The sequence below is a fragment of the Hyperolius riggenbachi genome, chromosome 5 (genome assembly GCF_040937935.1).
Source record: "Hyperolius riggenbachi isolate aHypRig1 chromosome 5, aHypRig1.pri, whole genome shotgun sequence".
Taxonomy (NCBI): domain Eukaryota; kingdom Metazoa; phylum Chordata; class Amphibia; order Anura; family Hyperoliidae; genus Hyperolius; species Hyperolius riggenbachi.
Window position 1 is genome coordinate 447,384,212 of NC_090650.1, and position 14,312 is coordinate 447,398,523.

The 14,312-nt window shown below is 48.6% G+C and overlaps 1 protein-coding gene across 9 annotated transcripts in view; it reads right to left on the reverse strand.

Moving 5' to 3' along the window:
- LOC137519277 (DNA topoisomerase I, mitochondrial-like) overlaps positions 1-14,312 on the reverse strand; it is a 194,147-nt gene that overhangs the window by 88,400 nt on the left and 91,435 nt on the right. For all 9 annotated transcript variants that reach the window (XM_068238193.1, XM_068238191.1, XM_068238188.1 and 6 more), the window contains 3 exons: positions 11,411-11,532; positions 6,761-6,883; positions 5,161-5,348 (listed from right to left, as the gene is read on the reverse strand). In XM_068238193.1, coding sequence (XP_068094294.1) covers positions 5,161-5,348; positions 6,761-6,883; positions 11,411-11,532 — 433 coding nt within the window. The remainder of the gene's footprint in view (positions 1-5,160; positions 5,349-6,760; positions 6,884-11,410; positions 11,533-14,312) is intronic.

The window sequence follows — 14,312 nt, forward strand, 5'->3', positions numbered from 1 at the left end:
ACGCCAGTGCGAGTAGCTCGACAGCAGAGTTGCTGACAGTATCGTTCGGAACGACTGTTAATGGTTTTGCTTCACTACAGTGTAAGATTGCAATTGTGCGTGTGTGTGCGTGGCGTTCCCGTAATCGGCCTTAAGCGAAAAGTTGACCCGAATACGAAAACGCGGATTGCATGAGCACTCGACCGCAGAGTGGACGTTTCTAGCAACAGCTAGTGGTGGCAGTAAGGAGCGTTTGAGGGGTCCCAGCCTTGTCTGTAGCTTGAATAAGGCTGTTCCCCGCTTGATCTGGTCAAACCCGCAGTCGGGAACCGTATACGCAGGCGTGCCGCGGGCCGGTTCCTGACAGGCAGCGGTCACCGGCTGCAGGTTATGTCTCACATACGTGTATCTGGTGACAGCACGGCTCCTGCTTCTAGGCGGTTATTACAGGAAGCAGTCTGGGCAGTGGTCACTGGCTGCAGGTTATTATATCTCACATACGTGTATCTGAGGAAAGCACAGCTCCTGCTTCTAGGCGGTTATTACAGGAAGCAGTCTGGGCAGCGGTCACTGGCTGCAGGTTATTATATCTCACATACGTGTATCTGAGGAAAGCACGGCTCCTGCTTCTAGGTGGTTATTACAGGAAGCAGTCTGGGCAGCGGTCACTGGCTGCAGGTTATTATAGCTCACATACATGTATCTGAGGAAAGCACAGCTCCTGCTTCTAGGCGGGTTATTACAGGAAGCAGTCTGGGCAGCGGTCACTGGCTGCAGGTTATTATATCTCACATACATGTATCTGAGGAAAGCACAGCTCCTGCTTCTAGGCGGTTATTACAGGAAGCAGTCTGGGCAGCGGTCACTGGCTGCAGGTTATGTCTCACATACGTGTATCTGGTGACAGCACGGCTCCTGCTTCTAGGCGGTTATTACAGGAAGCAGTCTGGGCAGTGGTCACTGGCTGCAGGTTATTATATCTCACATACGTGTATCTGAGGAAAGCACAGCTCCTGCTTCTAGGCGGTTATTACAGGAAGCAGTCTGGGCAGCGGTCACTGGCTGCAGGTTATTATATCTCACATACGTGTATCTGAGGAAAGCACAGCTCCTGCTTCTAGGCGGTTATTACAGGAAGCAGTCTGGGCAGCAGTAACTGGCTGCAGGTTATTATATCTCACATACTTTTATCTGAGGAAAGCATGGCTCCTGCTTCTAGGTGGTTATTACAGGAAGCAGTCTGGGCAGCGGTCATTGGCTGGAGGTTATTATATGTCACATAAGTGTATCTGAGGAAAGCACAGCTCCTGCTTCTAGGTGGTTATTACAGGAAGCAGTCTGGGCAGCGGTCACTGGCTGCAGGTTATTATATCTCACATACGTGTATCTGAGGAAAGCACGGCTCCTGCTTCTAGGTGGTTATTACAGGAAGCAGTCTGGGCAGTGGTCACTGGCTGCAGGTTATTATATCTCACATATGTGTATCTGAGGAAAGCACGGCTCCTGCTTCTAGGCGGGTTATTACAGGAAGCAGTCTGGGCAGCGGTCACTGGCTGCAGGTTATTATATCTCACATACGTGTATCTGAGGAAAGCACGGCTCCTGCTTCTAGGCGGGTTATTACAGGAAGCAGTCTGGGCAGCAGTCACTGGCTGCAGGTTATTATATCTCACATACATGTATCTGGTGACAGCACGACTCCTGCTTCTAGGCGGTTATTACAGGAAGCAGTCTGGGCAGTGGTCACTGACTGCAGGTTATTATATCTCACATACATGTATCTGGTGACAGCACGGCTCCTGCTTCTAGGCAGTTATTACAGGAAGCAGTCTGGGCAGCGGTCACTGGCTGCAGGTTATTATATCTCACATACATGTATCTGGTGACAGCAAAGCTCCTGCTTCTAGGCGGGTTATTACAGGAAGCAGTCTGGGCAGCGGTCACTGGCTGTAGGTTAATATATCTCACATACATGTATCTGGTGACAGCACGGCTCCTGCTTCTAGGCAGTTATTACAGGAAGCAGTCTGGGCAGCGGTCACTGGCTGCAGGTTATTATATCTCACATACGTGTATCTGAGGAGAGCACGGCTCCTGCTTCTAGGCGGTTATTACAGGAAGCAGTCTGGGCAGTGGTCACTGGCTGCAGGTTATTATATGTCACATACGTGTATCTGAGGAAAGCACGGCTCCTGCTTCTAGGCGGTTATTACAGGAAGCAGTCTGGGCAGCGGTCACTGGCTGCAGGTTATTATATCTCACATACGTGTATCTGAGGAAAGCACAGCTCCTGCTTCTAGGCAGTTATTACAGGAAGCAGTCTGGGCAGCGGTCATTGGCTGCAGGTTATTATATCTCACATACGTGTATCTGGGGAAAGCACGGCTCCCGCTTCTAGGCGGTTATTACAGGAAGCAGTCTGGCCAGCGGTCACTGGCTGCAGGTTATTATATGTCACATACATGTATCTGAGGAAAGCCCGGCTCCTGCTTCTAGGCGGTTATTACAGGAAGCAGTCTGGGCAGCGGTCACTGGCTGCAGGTTATTATATCTCACATACATGTATCTGAGGAAAGCACGGCTCCCGCTTCTAGGCGGGTTATTATAGGAAGCAGTCTGGGCAGCGGTCACTGGCTGCAGGTTATTATATCTAACATACGTGTATCTGAGGAAAGCACATCACATGCTTCTAGGCGGGTTATTACAGGAAGCAGTCTGGGCAGCGGTCACTGTCTGCAGGTTATTATATCTAACATACGTGTATCTGAGGAAAGCACAGCACATGCTTCTAGGCGGTTATTACAGGAAGCAGTCTGGGCAGCGGTCACTGTCTGCAGGTTATTATATCTCACATACGTGTATCTGAGGAAAGCACGGCTCCTGCTTCTAGGTGGTTATTACAGGAAGCAGTCTGGGCAGCGGTCACTGGCTGCAGGTTATTATATCTCACATACATGTATCTGAGGAAAGCACGGCTCCTGCTTCTAGGCGGGTTATTACAGGAAGCAGTCTGGGCAGCGGTCACTGGCTGCAGGTTATTATATCTCACATACGTGTATCTGGTGACAGCACGGCTCCTGCTTCTACACGGTTATTACAGGAAGCAGTCTGGGCAGTGGTCACTGGCTGCAGGTTATTATATCTCACATACGTGTATCTGAGGAGAGCACGGCTCCTGCTTCTAGGCGGGTTATTACAGGAAGCAGTCTGGGCAGCAGTAACTGGCTGCAGGTTATTATATCTCACATACGTGTATCTGAGGAAAGCACGGCTCCTGCTTCTAGGCGGGTTATTACAGGAAGCAATCTGGGCAGCGGTCACTGGCTGCAGGTTATTATAGCTCACATACGTGTATCTGGTGACAGCACGGCTCCTGCTTCTAGGCGGGTTATTACAGGAAGCAGTCTGGGCAGCAGTCACTGGCTGCAGGTTAATATATCTCACATACGTGTATCTGAGGAAAGCACGGCTCCTGCTTCTAGGCGGGTTATTACAGGAAGCAATCTGGGCAGCGGTCACTGGCTGCAGGTTATTATATCTCACATAAGTGTATCTGAGGAGAGCACGGCTCCTGCTTCTAGGCGGTTATTACAGGAAGCAGTCTGGGCAGCGGTCACTGGCTGCAGGTTATTATATCTCACATACATGTATCTGAGGAAAGCCCGGCTCCTGCTTCTAGGCGGTTATTACAGGAAGCAGTCTGGGCAGCGGTCACTGGCTGCAGGTAATTATATCTCACATACGTGTATCTGGTGACAGCACAGCTCCTGCTTCTAGGCAGTTATTACAGGAAGCAAGCTGGGCAGTGGTCACTGGCTGCAGGTTATTATATCTCACATACGTGTATCTGAGGAAAGCACGGCTCCTGCTTCTAGGCAGTTATTACAGGAAGCAAGCTGGGCAGCGGTCACTGGCTGCAGGTTATTATATCTCACATACATGTATCTGGTGACAGCACAGCTCCTGCTTCTAGGCGGGTTATTACAGGAAGCAAGCTGGGCAGTGGTCACTGGCTGCAGGTTATTATATCTCACATACGTGTATCTGGTGACAGCACGGCTCCTGCTTCTAGGCGGGTTATTACAGGAAGCAGTCTGGGCAGCGGTCACTGGCTGCAGGTAATTATATCTCACATACGTGTATCTGAGGAAAGTACAGCTCCTGCCTCTAGGTGGTTATTACAGGACGCAGTCTGGGCAGCGGTCACTGGCTGCAGGTTATTATATCTCACATACGTGCATCTGAGGAGAGCACGGCTCCTGCTTCTAGGCGGTTATTACAGGAAGCAGTCTGGGCAGCGGTCACTGGCTGCAGGTTATTATATCTCACATACGTGTATCTGAGGAAAGCATGGCTCCTGCTTCTAGGCGGTTATTACAGGAAGCAGTCTGGGCAGCGGTCACTGGCTGCAGGTTATTATATCTCACATACATGTATCTGAGGAGAGCACATCACATGCTTCTAGGCGGGTTATTACAGGAAGCAGTCTGGGCAGCGGTCACTGGCTGCAGGTTATTATATCTCACATACGTGTATCTGAGGAGAGCACGGCCCCTGCTTCTAGGCGGTTATTACAGGAAGCAGTCTGGGCAGCGGTCACTGGCTGCAGGTTATTATATCTCACATACGTGTATCTGGTGACAGCACGGCTCCTGCTTCTGGGCGGTTATTACAGGAAGCAGTATGGGCAGCGGTCACCGGCTGCAGGTTATTATATCTAACATACTTGTATCTGAGGAAAGCACAGCTCCTGCTTCTAGGCGGTTATTACAGGAAGCAGTCTGGGCAGTGGTCACTGGCTGCAGGTTATTATATCTCACATACGTGCATCTGAGGAGAGCACGGCTCCTGCTTCTAGGTGGTTATTACAGGAAGCAGTCTGGGCAGCGGTCACTGGCTGCAGGTTATTATATCTCACATACGTGTATCTGGTGACAGCACAGCTCCTGCTTCTAGGCGGGTTATTACAGGAAGCAGTCTGGGCAGCGGTCACTGGCTGCAGGTTATTATATCTCACATACGTGTATCTGGTGACAGCAAAGCTCCTGCTTCTAGCCGGTTATTACAGGAAGCAGTCTGGGCAGCGGTCACTGGCTGCAGGTTATTATATCTCACATACGTGTATCTGGTGACAGCACGGCTCCTGCTTCTGGGCGGTTATTACAGGAAGCAGTCACTCACTTGCTGCAGTTTATGATGACGTCCTCCGGCATAATTCTCAACTTCAGCATTCCCATTTTGGGGTGGTCCCCTCTCCCTCGGAAGAGGCCCGGAGGTTCCGTTTTGAAATTCCCGATCTTTTCTCGATGACCGTCCAGAGTACAGTAACCATACTCTTCCTGCAGCTTATTAGACTCCTCTTTCAGTTTCTGGTGGGGAAACAAATAGAGTCTCAATCAACAATCATCTGTGAAAAACAGCAGCATGAAACACTGTATAATGTCCTGTGCATTGAACTGGAGGTATGCACCGCTCTCTGTGGAACAACGGGAGGCATGCTCTCTATGGAACAACGGGAGGCATGCACCGCTCTCTATGGAACAACGGGAGGTATGCACCGCTCTCTATGGAACAACGGGAGGCATGCACCGCTCTCTGTGGAACAACGGGAGGCATGCACCGCTCTCTGTGGAACAACGGGAGGCATGCACCGCTCTCTGTGGAACAACGGGAGGCATGCACCGCTCTCTGTGGAACAACGGGAGGCATGCACCGCTCTCTGTGGAACAACGGGAGGCATGCGCCCCTCTCTATGGAACAACGGGAGGCATGCGCCGCTCTCTGTGGAACAACGGGAGGCATGCGCCGCTGTCTGTGGAACAACGGGAGGCATGCGCCGCTCTCTGTGGAACAACGGGAGGCATGCACCACTCTCTATGGAACAACGGGAGGCATGCACCACTCTCTATGGAACAACGGGAGGCATGCACCACTCTCTATGGAACAACGGGAGGCATGCACCACTCTCTATGGAACAACGGGAGGCATGCACCACTCTCTATGGAACAACGGGAGGCATGCACCACTCTCTATGGAACAACGGGAGGCATGCACCACTCTCTATGGAACAACGGGAGGCATGCACCACTCTCTATGGGACAATGGGAGGCATGCGCCACTCTATGGAACAATGGGAGGCATGCGCCGTTCTCTATGGAACAACGGGAGGCATGCGCCGTTCTCTATGGAACAACGGGAGGCATGCGCTGTTCTCTATGGAACAACGGGAGGCATGCGCTGTTCTCTATGGAACAACGGGAGGCATGCACCACTCTATGGAACAACTGGAGGCATGCATCGCTCTCTAGGGAACAACGGGAGGCATGCACCACTCTCTATGGAACAACGGGAGGCATGCGCCACTCTCTATGGAACGGGAGGCATGAGCCGCTCTCTATGGAACAACTGGAGGCATGCACCGCTCTCTATGGGACAACGGGAGGCATGCGCTGCTCTATGGAACAATGGGAGGCATGCGCCGCTCTCTATGGAAAAACGGGAGGCATGCAACACTCTATGGAACAACGGGAGGCATGCAACACTCTCTATGGAACAACGGGAGGCATACAACACTCTCTATGGAACAACGGGAGGCATGCGCCTCTCTATGGAACAACGGGGGGCATGTGCCGCTCTATGAAACAGCGGGAGGCATGCACCGCTCTATGAAACAGTGGGAGGCATGCACCGCTCTATGGAACAACGGGAAGCATGCGCCACTCTCTATGGAACAACGGGAGGAATGCGCCGCTCCCAATAGAACGGCATGCGCCGCTCTCACCTGTTTCTCCTCTTTAGGTAACGCCTTTCTGGCCTCGTTCTTATCATAGAAATACTTGTGGATCTCGGTGAATTCGCACTTCTCTAAGTGCTTTATTATCTTCCTCTCCTCACTCGTCATTTGCTGAAAATGAAGGACAAATATGAGTGAGAAGAATATGTAAATGACCTAAACTTGCAGTGAGCATGAGCAAACACTGAACCCCAGCAATGATCAGCTGTGTTTAGGGGCACTGTGGGATTCCTTAAGATACGGTTCAGGAGAACTTCGTCTTCCCAAAGCTTTACACTGAATCCCCCATGAGACTGGACAGCTTCTGGCCAGACTGAGATCCATGAGACCGCTACTAACATGTGTGGAGGCGCACAGAGAAAATAGAGAAATTCAAATATTAAAATGAAAGGAGAATCAATGTCTGACCTCTCCAGAAGAAGAAAACAAGTGTTACTGGAAATAGTATTATTTAAAGAGACACTGAAGCGAAAAAAATATATATGATATAATGAATTGGTTGTGTACTATGAATAATTACTAGAAGATTAGCAGCAAAGAAAATATTCTCATATTTTTATTTTCAGGTATATAGTGTTTTTTCTAACATTGCATTATTCTATAATATGTGCAGATTACACAACACTCAGCATTCAAAATGAGTCTTTCAGAGCAGTCTGTGAAGTAATGACCTCTCCTCTGGCAGAGGAAAAGTAAACAGTTCAATTACAGTTGAGATAATAAAAGTCAGATAACAGCCCTCTCCACAACTAAGTTAGTCGGAGAGCTTAATGGCTTTTTTGCATAGAGATAACAACTGGAGTTTCTCAACTCTTCCTGTACTGGAAACAATTAGACTGATGTATCTGATCTTAATGTTTTTTTTCTTAGCTGTACTACACATACAAATCATAATCTCATCATTTTTTTTTTCACTTCAGTGTCTCTTTAAAGAGAATCTGTATTGTTAAAATCGCACAAAAGTAAACATACCAGTGCGTTAGGGGACATCTCCTATTACCCTCTGACACAATTTCGCCGCTCCTCGCCGCATTAAAAGTGGTTAAAAACAGTTTTAAAAAGTTTGTTTATAAACAAACAAAATGGCCACCAAAACAGGAAGTAGGTTGATGTACAGTATGTCCACACATAGAAAATACATTCATACACAAGCAGGCTGTATACAGCCTTCCTTTTGAATCTCAAGAGATCATTTGTGTGTTTCTTTCCCCCTGTTCTCATGCACTGAAGTTTCAGGCTGCTTGTTTCTTCCTGCAAACAGCTTTGCCCTTGTCTGTAATTCTTCAGTATTTGAAAGCCCAGCCAGCTCAGAGGACGATTTATCCAGCTTGTAAAAGATAAGAGAGAAGAGAGAAGCTGCTCTAATCCTAAATAATACACAGGCAGTGTGCATGGAGGGGCCTGGAAGGGGGAGTTCATATCAGAACCACAACACTGAAGAACTTGGCAGCCTTCCAGACACAGGCCGACAAGTCTGACAGGGGAAAGATACATTGATTTATTACAGAGATGGTGATAGTATAAAGTGCTGCAGTAAGCCAGAACACATTAGAATAGCTTTTGGAACTTGTAGGATGATAAAAAACAGGATGCAATTTTTGTTACGGAGTCTCTTTAAGCACAATATTAAGACAATGTGTTTCGTGGGTTCTTGCCCGCTTCCTCAGGTCAGTTTATAATCAGAAAGTGCCTTCTGTTTTGGCAGTAATGAATGCCTCTATATCTTATAGATGAGCTCATACTCATGACAGCCAAAACAGAAGGCACTTTCTGATTCTGAACTGACCTGAGGAAGCGGGCAAGAACCCACAGAACGTGTTGTCTTACTATTCTGCTGAAATAATAGTATTTCCAGTAAAACTGGAAATATTCTTCAGACGTAAGAAATTGCCTCTCCTTTTTACTCTTGGAATGTTACTATTTGCCCCATCGCCTCCACCCTTGTGGTTATTGGTGGTTTTACCCTTCACTAGGAGGTAATCGATTTTAGTTTTTTCCCACCCTGAGGAAAGAGACCAATCAATCCTTTGTACAGATCGAGAATACTGAGCGGGGATGGATAATTCCCTGCAGGTTCTAGCGGTGGTTGCCAGGATTTGCATCCCACCCTGGTGAGTATACATTGACAGTTTACAGCTACTACCACTCCTATTGATGCTGCACCATCGGGCTCCTGGGCCTAAACGTCATTCACTATATCTCCTAAGTTTCCTCCTAGGTGATATTTTTAACCCTTAGAAAGAAAATGCCTCAACTACCAGCAAGAAAATACTCGGAATCATTCTGACAGGACTTTTTCACCTCCTTTTGATATTTTGAGAACTGCAGAGAGCTGAAAAGCCATTATAAACTGAAGATGAAAAATCTAAGAGAAAACTCAGGTGAAAAAGTGAATTGCTCAGGGGCCCTAGGTGTCCCTTCTTTTTGTCCTTAGGCCATCACCACTTACTTTCCTGCTAATAAGTGTATTTATTGGCTGAATGCTGCTGCAGACATCACAGCTCAGAACCCTTCAGTTAAAGGACAACTGAAGAGAGAGGTATACGGAGGCTGCCATATTTATTTTCTTTTAAGCAATACCAGTTGCCTGGCCATCTTGCTGGTCCTCTGCCTCTAATACTTTTAGCCATAGCCCCTGAACAAGCATGCAGCAGATCAGGTGTTTCTGACATTGTCAGATCTGACAAGATTAGCTGCATGCTTGTTTCTGGGGTTATTCAGACATTGCTGCAGCCAAATAGATCAGCCAGGCAACTGGTATTGTTTCAAAGGAAATAAGTATGGCAGCTTCCATATACCTCTCACTTCAGAGGTCCTTTAAGAACCTCCAGTCTGTAGTAAGACCCAGAGTATAGAATTGTAATGAAATAATGAATGAATAATACTGATCCACACAAACCATACATTTAGTCAGAAACCTGTGCTCTTAAATTTGCCAATGGAAGCCATAAGTTATCAGCCTCCCTGCAATCTGTATTATTAAATAGCAAAGGAAACCAGAATCACAATACAAAGCAATAGGCTATCATCCATACACTGTAACAACAAGTCCCATGACTGTTCCTCTACTGCTTGCTAACCTTATTCCCAGTAATACCTCACATTTATCGTTTAACCCTCCTGGCGTTTTGTCAAAATCCGCCAGGGGGCAGCAAATACGTTTTTTAATTTTTTTTTTTTTCATGTAGCGAGACGAGGTCTCGCTGCTCAGCGGCATCCCCCCAGCCTCAAAGAACGGGATCTCCTGGAGGGCTTCCCCCGTCGCTATGGCGACGGGGCGGGATGACGTCACCGACGTCGTGACGTCAAAGGGGACTCCGATCCACCCCACAGCGCTGCCTGGCACTGATTGGCCAGGCAGCGCACGGGGTCTGGGGGGGGGGGGGAGCGCGGCTGCGGCGACGCGTATAGCGGCGGATCGGCGGGTAGCGGCGGCGATCGGGCACTGCACTCAGCTGAGCCAAAGCAAAGCTATGTAAGGTAAGCACAGAGCTGTGTCCATGTGGGATTCATTCACCTCTGCACATTGTCCCTTCCTCTCCTCATTCACCCCAGTCCCCGTATAACACCTCGAAACAATGACTTTCCGCTAAATTCAGACAGAAAGAGACGGCTTCTGCCAATGTTCCCTCCCATCATCTAGGGGCGGAGAAGAGGAGGGAAGTGGGAGGGAACATTGCATAAAGCCTGTCTCTTCCTATCTGAAAATGTGACTTAAAGCGGTATAAAACCCTGACATAATATTCAATAGAAACAAGTTTTCCTACTGTTTATATGCCATACGCATATCATATTTGCATTTGTGCATAAGCATTATGAATTATTTAGAAATTAAAAGTTCCCAAAATACACTTTATTTGCTCTGAGAGCGGACTTTGGATTTTATTTATAACGTGTTTTCATATTGTATTGTACGGAGAAATGCTTTCTGAGTGTCTCTCTGTGTTCAGGAGAGTCTGCAGTGTCAGAGAATGTGTCACATTCCTTACTTGATACAATTAAGTAAACACAAGATAACATTATCTCCAGTTCGGATGTGTCCAGCTTTCTCTGCACTGAGCTTGTAAATCCTGTGTTTAACCCTTTGACTGCTGTTCTAGTAAAAAAAAATGGTGGTAGTATATAATATGCTGTAAATAATAATAAAAAGAAATGCTGTGTTTCATTCCGCTTTAAGCATAAAGACAGATTTTTCGAGGAATGATTAGGGGGGTTCAGGGGGAACAAGGCGGGGAACGGACAACACAAAGAGGTAGGCAGACGCAACATGAACTTACCTCTATGCTTACCGCAAGGGGCTGTACCTCGGCTCAGATATACGTAAACAAAAGTTGTAGATGAGGCTATGTTTTCGGGGACACAGTTTCTACAATAAATAGTAGTTTATCATCAAGTCGCTCATGTCATACGACCCCTGAGAGGACCTCAGGCATTCTGTGACTTAGGCAAAGTGTGGAATAGTGTAACATGAAGGAAAGCAGGTCATGCTCTCCATGTAACATGTTTAAGGATTTCCATAGTTATGGAGAAAATGAGATGGTTAGAAGAACACATCTGTTGTGGTAGAACACGTCACACCCGAGCTGGTCACACCAACCACACACAGGACACAATAAGATATGGACATCTGAGACTTACCGATCTCCAGTCTGTGAAGAAATTCTTCTGGAAGATCTCCTTGGTGGTGTATTCATGGTCCAACATCTTGCCATAGAAGGTGGCCACTTCCTCCGCTGCCAAACTCAGCTTCATTTCCTGCCCTAGAATACAAAATAACTCTGTACTGTGGCAGCTGCAGGGAGAGAGAGTCTGCAGAAGTGATGTGTACTGTGACAGCTGCAGGGAGAGAGAGTCTGCAGAAGTGATGTGTACTGTGGCAGCTGCAGGGGGAGAGAGTCTGCAGAAGTGATCAGTACTGTGGCAGCTGCAAGGAGAGAGAGTCTGCAGAAGTGATCAGTACTGTGGCCGCTGCAAGGAGAGAGAGAGTCTGCAGAAGTGATGAGTACTGTGGCAGCTGCAGGGGGAAAGAGTCTGCAGAAGTGATCAGTACTGTGGCAGCTGCAAGGAGAGAGAGTCTGCAGAAGTGATGAGTACTGTGGCAGCTGCAGGGAGAGTCTGTAGAAGTGATGAGTACTGTGGCAGCTGCAGGGAGAGAGAGTCTGCAGAAGTGATGAGTACTGTAGCAGCTGCAGGGAGAGTCTGTAAAGTGATGTGTACTGTGGCAACTGCAGGGAGAGAGAGTCTGCAGAAGTGATGTGTACTGTGGCAGCTGCAGGGAGAGTCTGTAAAGTGATGTGTACTGTGGCAACTGCAGGGAGAGAGAGTCTGCAGAAGTGATGTGTACTGTGGCAGCTGCAGGGAGAGAGAGTCTGCAGAAGTGATGTGTACTGTGGCAGCTGCAGGGAGAGAGTCTGCAGAAGTGATGAGTACTGTGGCAGCTGCATAAGTGATGAGTACTGTGGCAGCTGCAGAAGTGATGAGTACTGTGGCAGCTGCAGGGAGAGTCTGTAGAAGTGATGAGTACTGTGGCAGCTGCAGGGAGAGAGAGTCTGCAGAAGTGATGAGTACTGTAGCAGCTGCAGGGAGAGAGAGTCTGCAGAAGTGATGAGTACTGTGGCAGCTGCAAGGAGAGAGAGAGTCTGCAGAAGTGATGTGTAGTGTGGCAGCTGCAGGGAGAGAGTCTGCAGAAGTGACGTGTAGTGTGGCAGCTGCAGGGAGAGAGTCTGCAGAAGTGATGAGTACTGTGGCAGCTGCAGGGAGAGAGAGTCTGCAGAAGTGATGTGTACTGTGGCAGCTGCAGAGAGAGAGTCTGCAGAAGTGATGAGTACTGTGGCAGCTGCAGGGAGAGAGAATCTGCAGAAGTGATCAGTACTGTGGCAGCTGCAGGGAGAGTCTGCAATAGTGATGAGTACTGTGGCAGCTGCAGGGAGAGAGTCTGCAATAGTGATGTGTACTGTGGCAGCTGCAGGGAGAGTCTGCAATAGTGATGAGTACTGTGGCAGCTGCAGGGAGAGAGTCTGCAGAAGTGATGAGTACTGTGGCAGCTGCAGGGAGAGAGAGTCTGCAGAAGTGATGTGTACTGTGGCAGCTGCAGGGAGAGAGTCTGCAGAAGTGATGTGTACTGTGGCAGCTGCAGAAGTGATGTGTACTGTGGCAGCTGCAGAAGTGATCAGTACTGTGGCAGCTGCAGGGAGAGAGAATCTGCAGAAGTGATGAGTACTGTGGCAGCTGCAGGGAGAGAGAGTCTGCAGAAGTGATGTGTACTGTGGCAGCTGCAGGGAGAGAGTCTGCAGAAGTGATGTGTACTGTGGCAGCTGCAGAAGTGATGTGTACTGTGGCAGCTGCAGAAGTGATCAGTACTGTGGCAGCTGCAGGGAGAGAGAATCTGCAGAAGTGATGTGTACTGTGGCAGCTGCAGGGAGAGAGTCTGCAGAAGTGATGAGTACTGTGGCAGCTGCAGGGAGAGAGAGTCTGCAGAAGTGATGTGTACTGTGGCAGCTGCAGGGAGAGAGTCTGCAGAAGTGATGTGTACTGTGGCAGCTGCAGAAGTGATGTGTACTGTGGCAGCTGCAGAAGTGATCAGTACTGTGGCAGCTGCAGGGAGAGAGAATCTGCAGAAGTGATGAGTACTGTGGCAGCTGCAGGGAGAGAGAGTCTGCAGAAGTGATGTGTACTGTGGCAGCTGCAGGGAGAGAGTCTGCAGAAGTGATGTGTACTGTGGCAGCTGCAGAAGTGATGTGTACTGTGGCAGCTGCAGAAGTGATCAGTACTGTGGCAGCTGCAGGGAGAGAGAATCTGCAGAAGTGATCAGTACTGTGGCAGCTGCAGGGAGAGAGAATCTGCAGAAGTGATGAGTACTGTGGCAGCTGCAGGGAGAGAGAGTCTGCAGAAGTGATGTGTACTGTGGCAGCTGCAGGGAGAGAGAGTCTGCAGAAGTGATGTGTACTGTGGCAGCTGCAGGGAGAGTGTCTGCAGAAGTGATGAGTACTGTGGCAGCTGCAGGGAGAGAGAGTCTGCAGAAGTGATGTGTACTGTGGCAGCTGCAGAGAGAGAGTCTGCAGAAGTGATGAGTACTGTGGCAGCTGCAGGGAGAGAGAATCTGCAGAAGTGATCAGTACTGTGGCAGCTGCAGGGAGAGTCTGCAGAAGTGATGAGTACTGTGGCAGCTGCAGGGAGAGAGAGTCTGCAGAAGTGATGAGTACTGTGGCAGCTGCAGGGAGAGAGAGTCTGCAGAAGTGATGAGTACTGTGGCAGCTGCAGGGAGAGAGAGTCTGCAGAAGTGGTCAGTACTGTGGCAGCTGCAGGGAGAGAGTCTGCAGAACTGATGGTGTTTATATATGTCTCGGATTTCTCTTCTCTGCTAGTTCAATTTCACTCCAGTATGTTGTGTTTTCCCTGAGAAGGGAGCTCAGGTGAGAATAACAGGGCTAATCAGTCACCACCAAGTCAGTCCTACTCTGAGAAGCAACTGGATGTGCTGGAATTTGTGCTACTAAAGACTTCTATTACATTTCATTTTGGTTTGGGACAAATGTTAGGC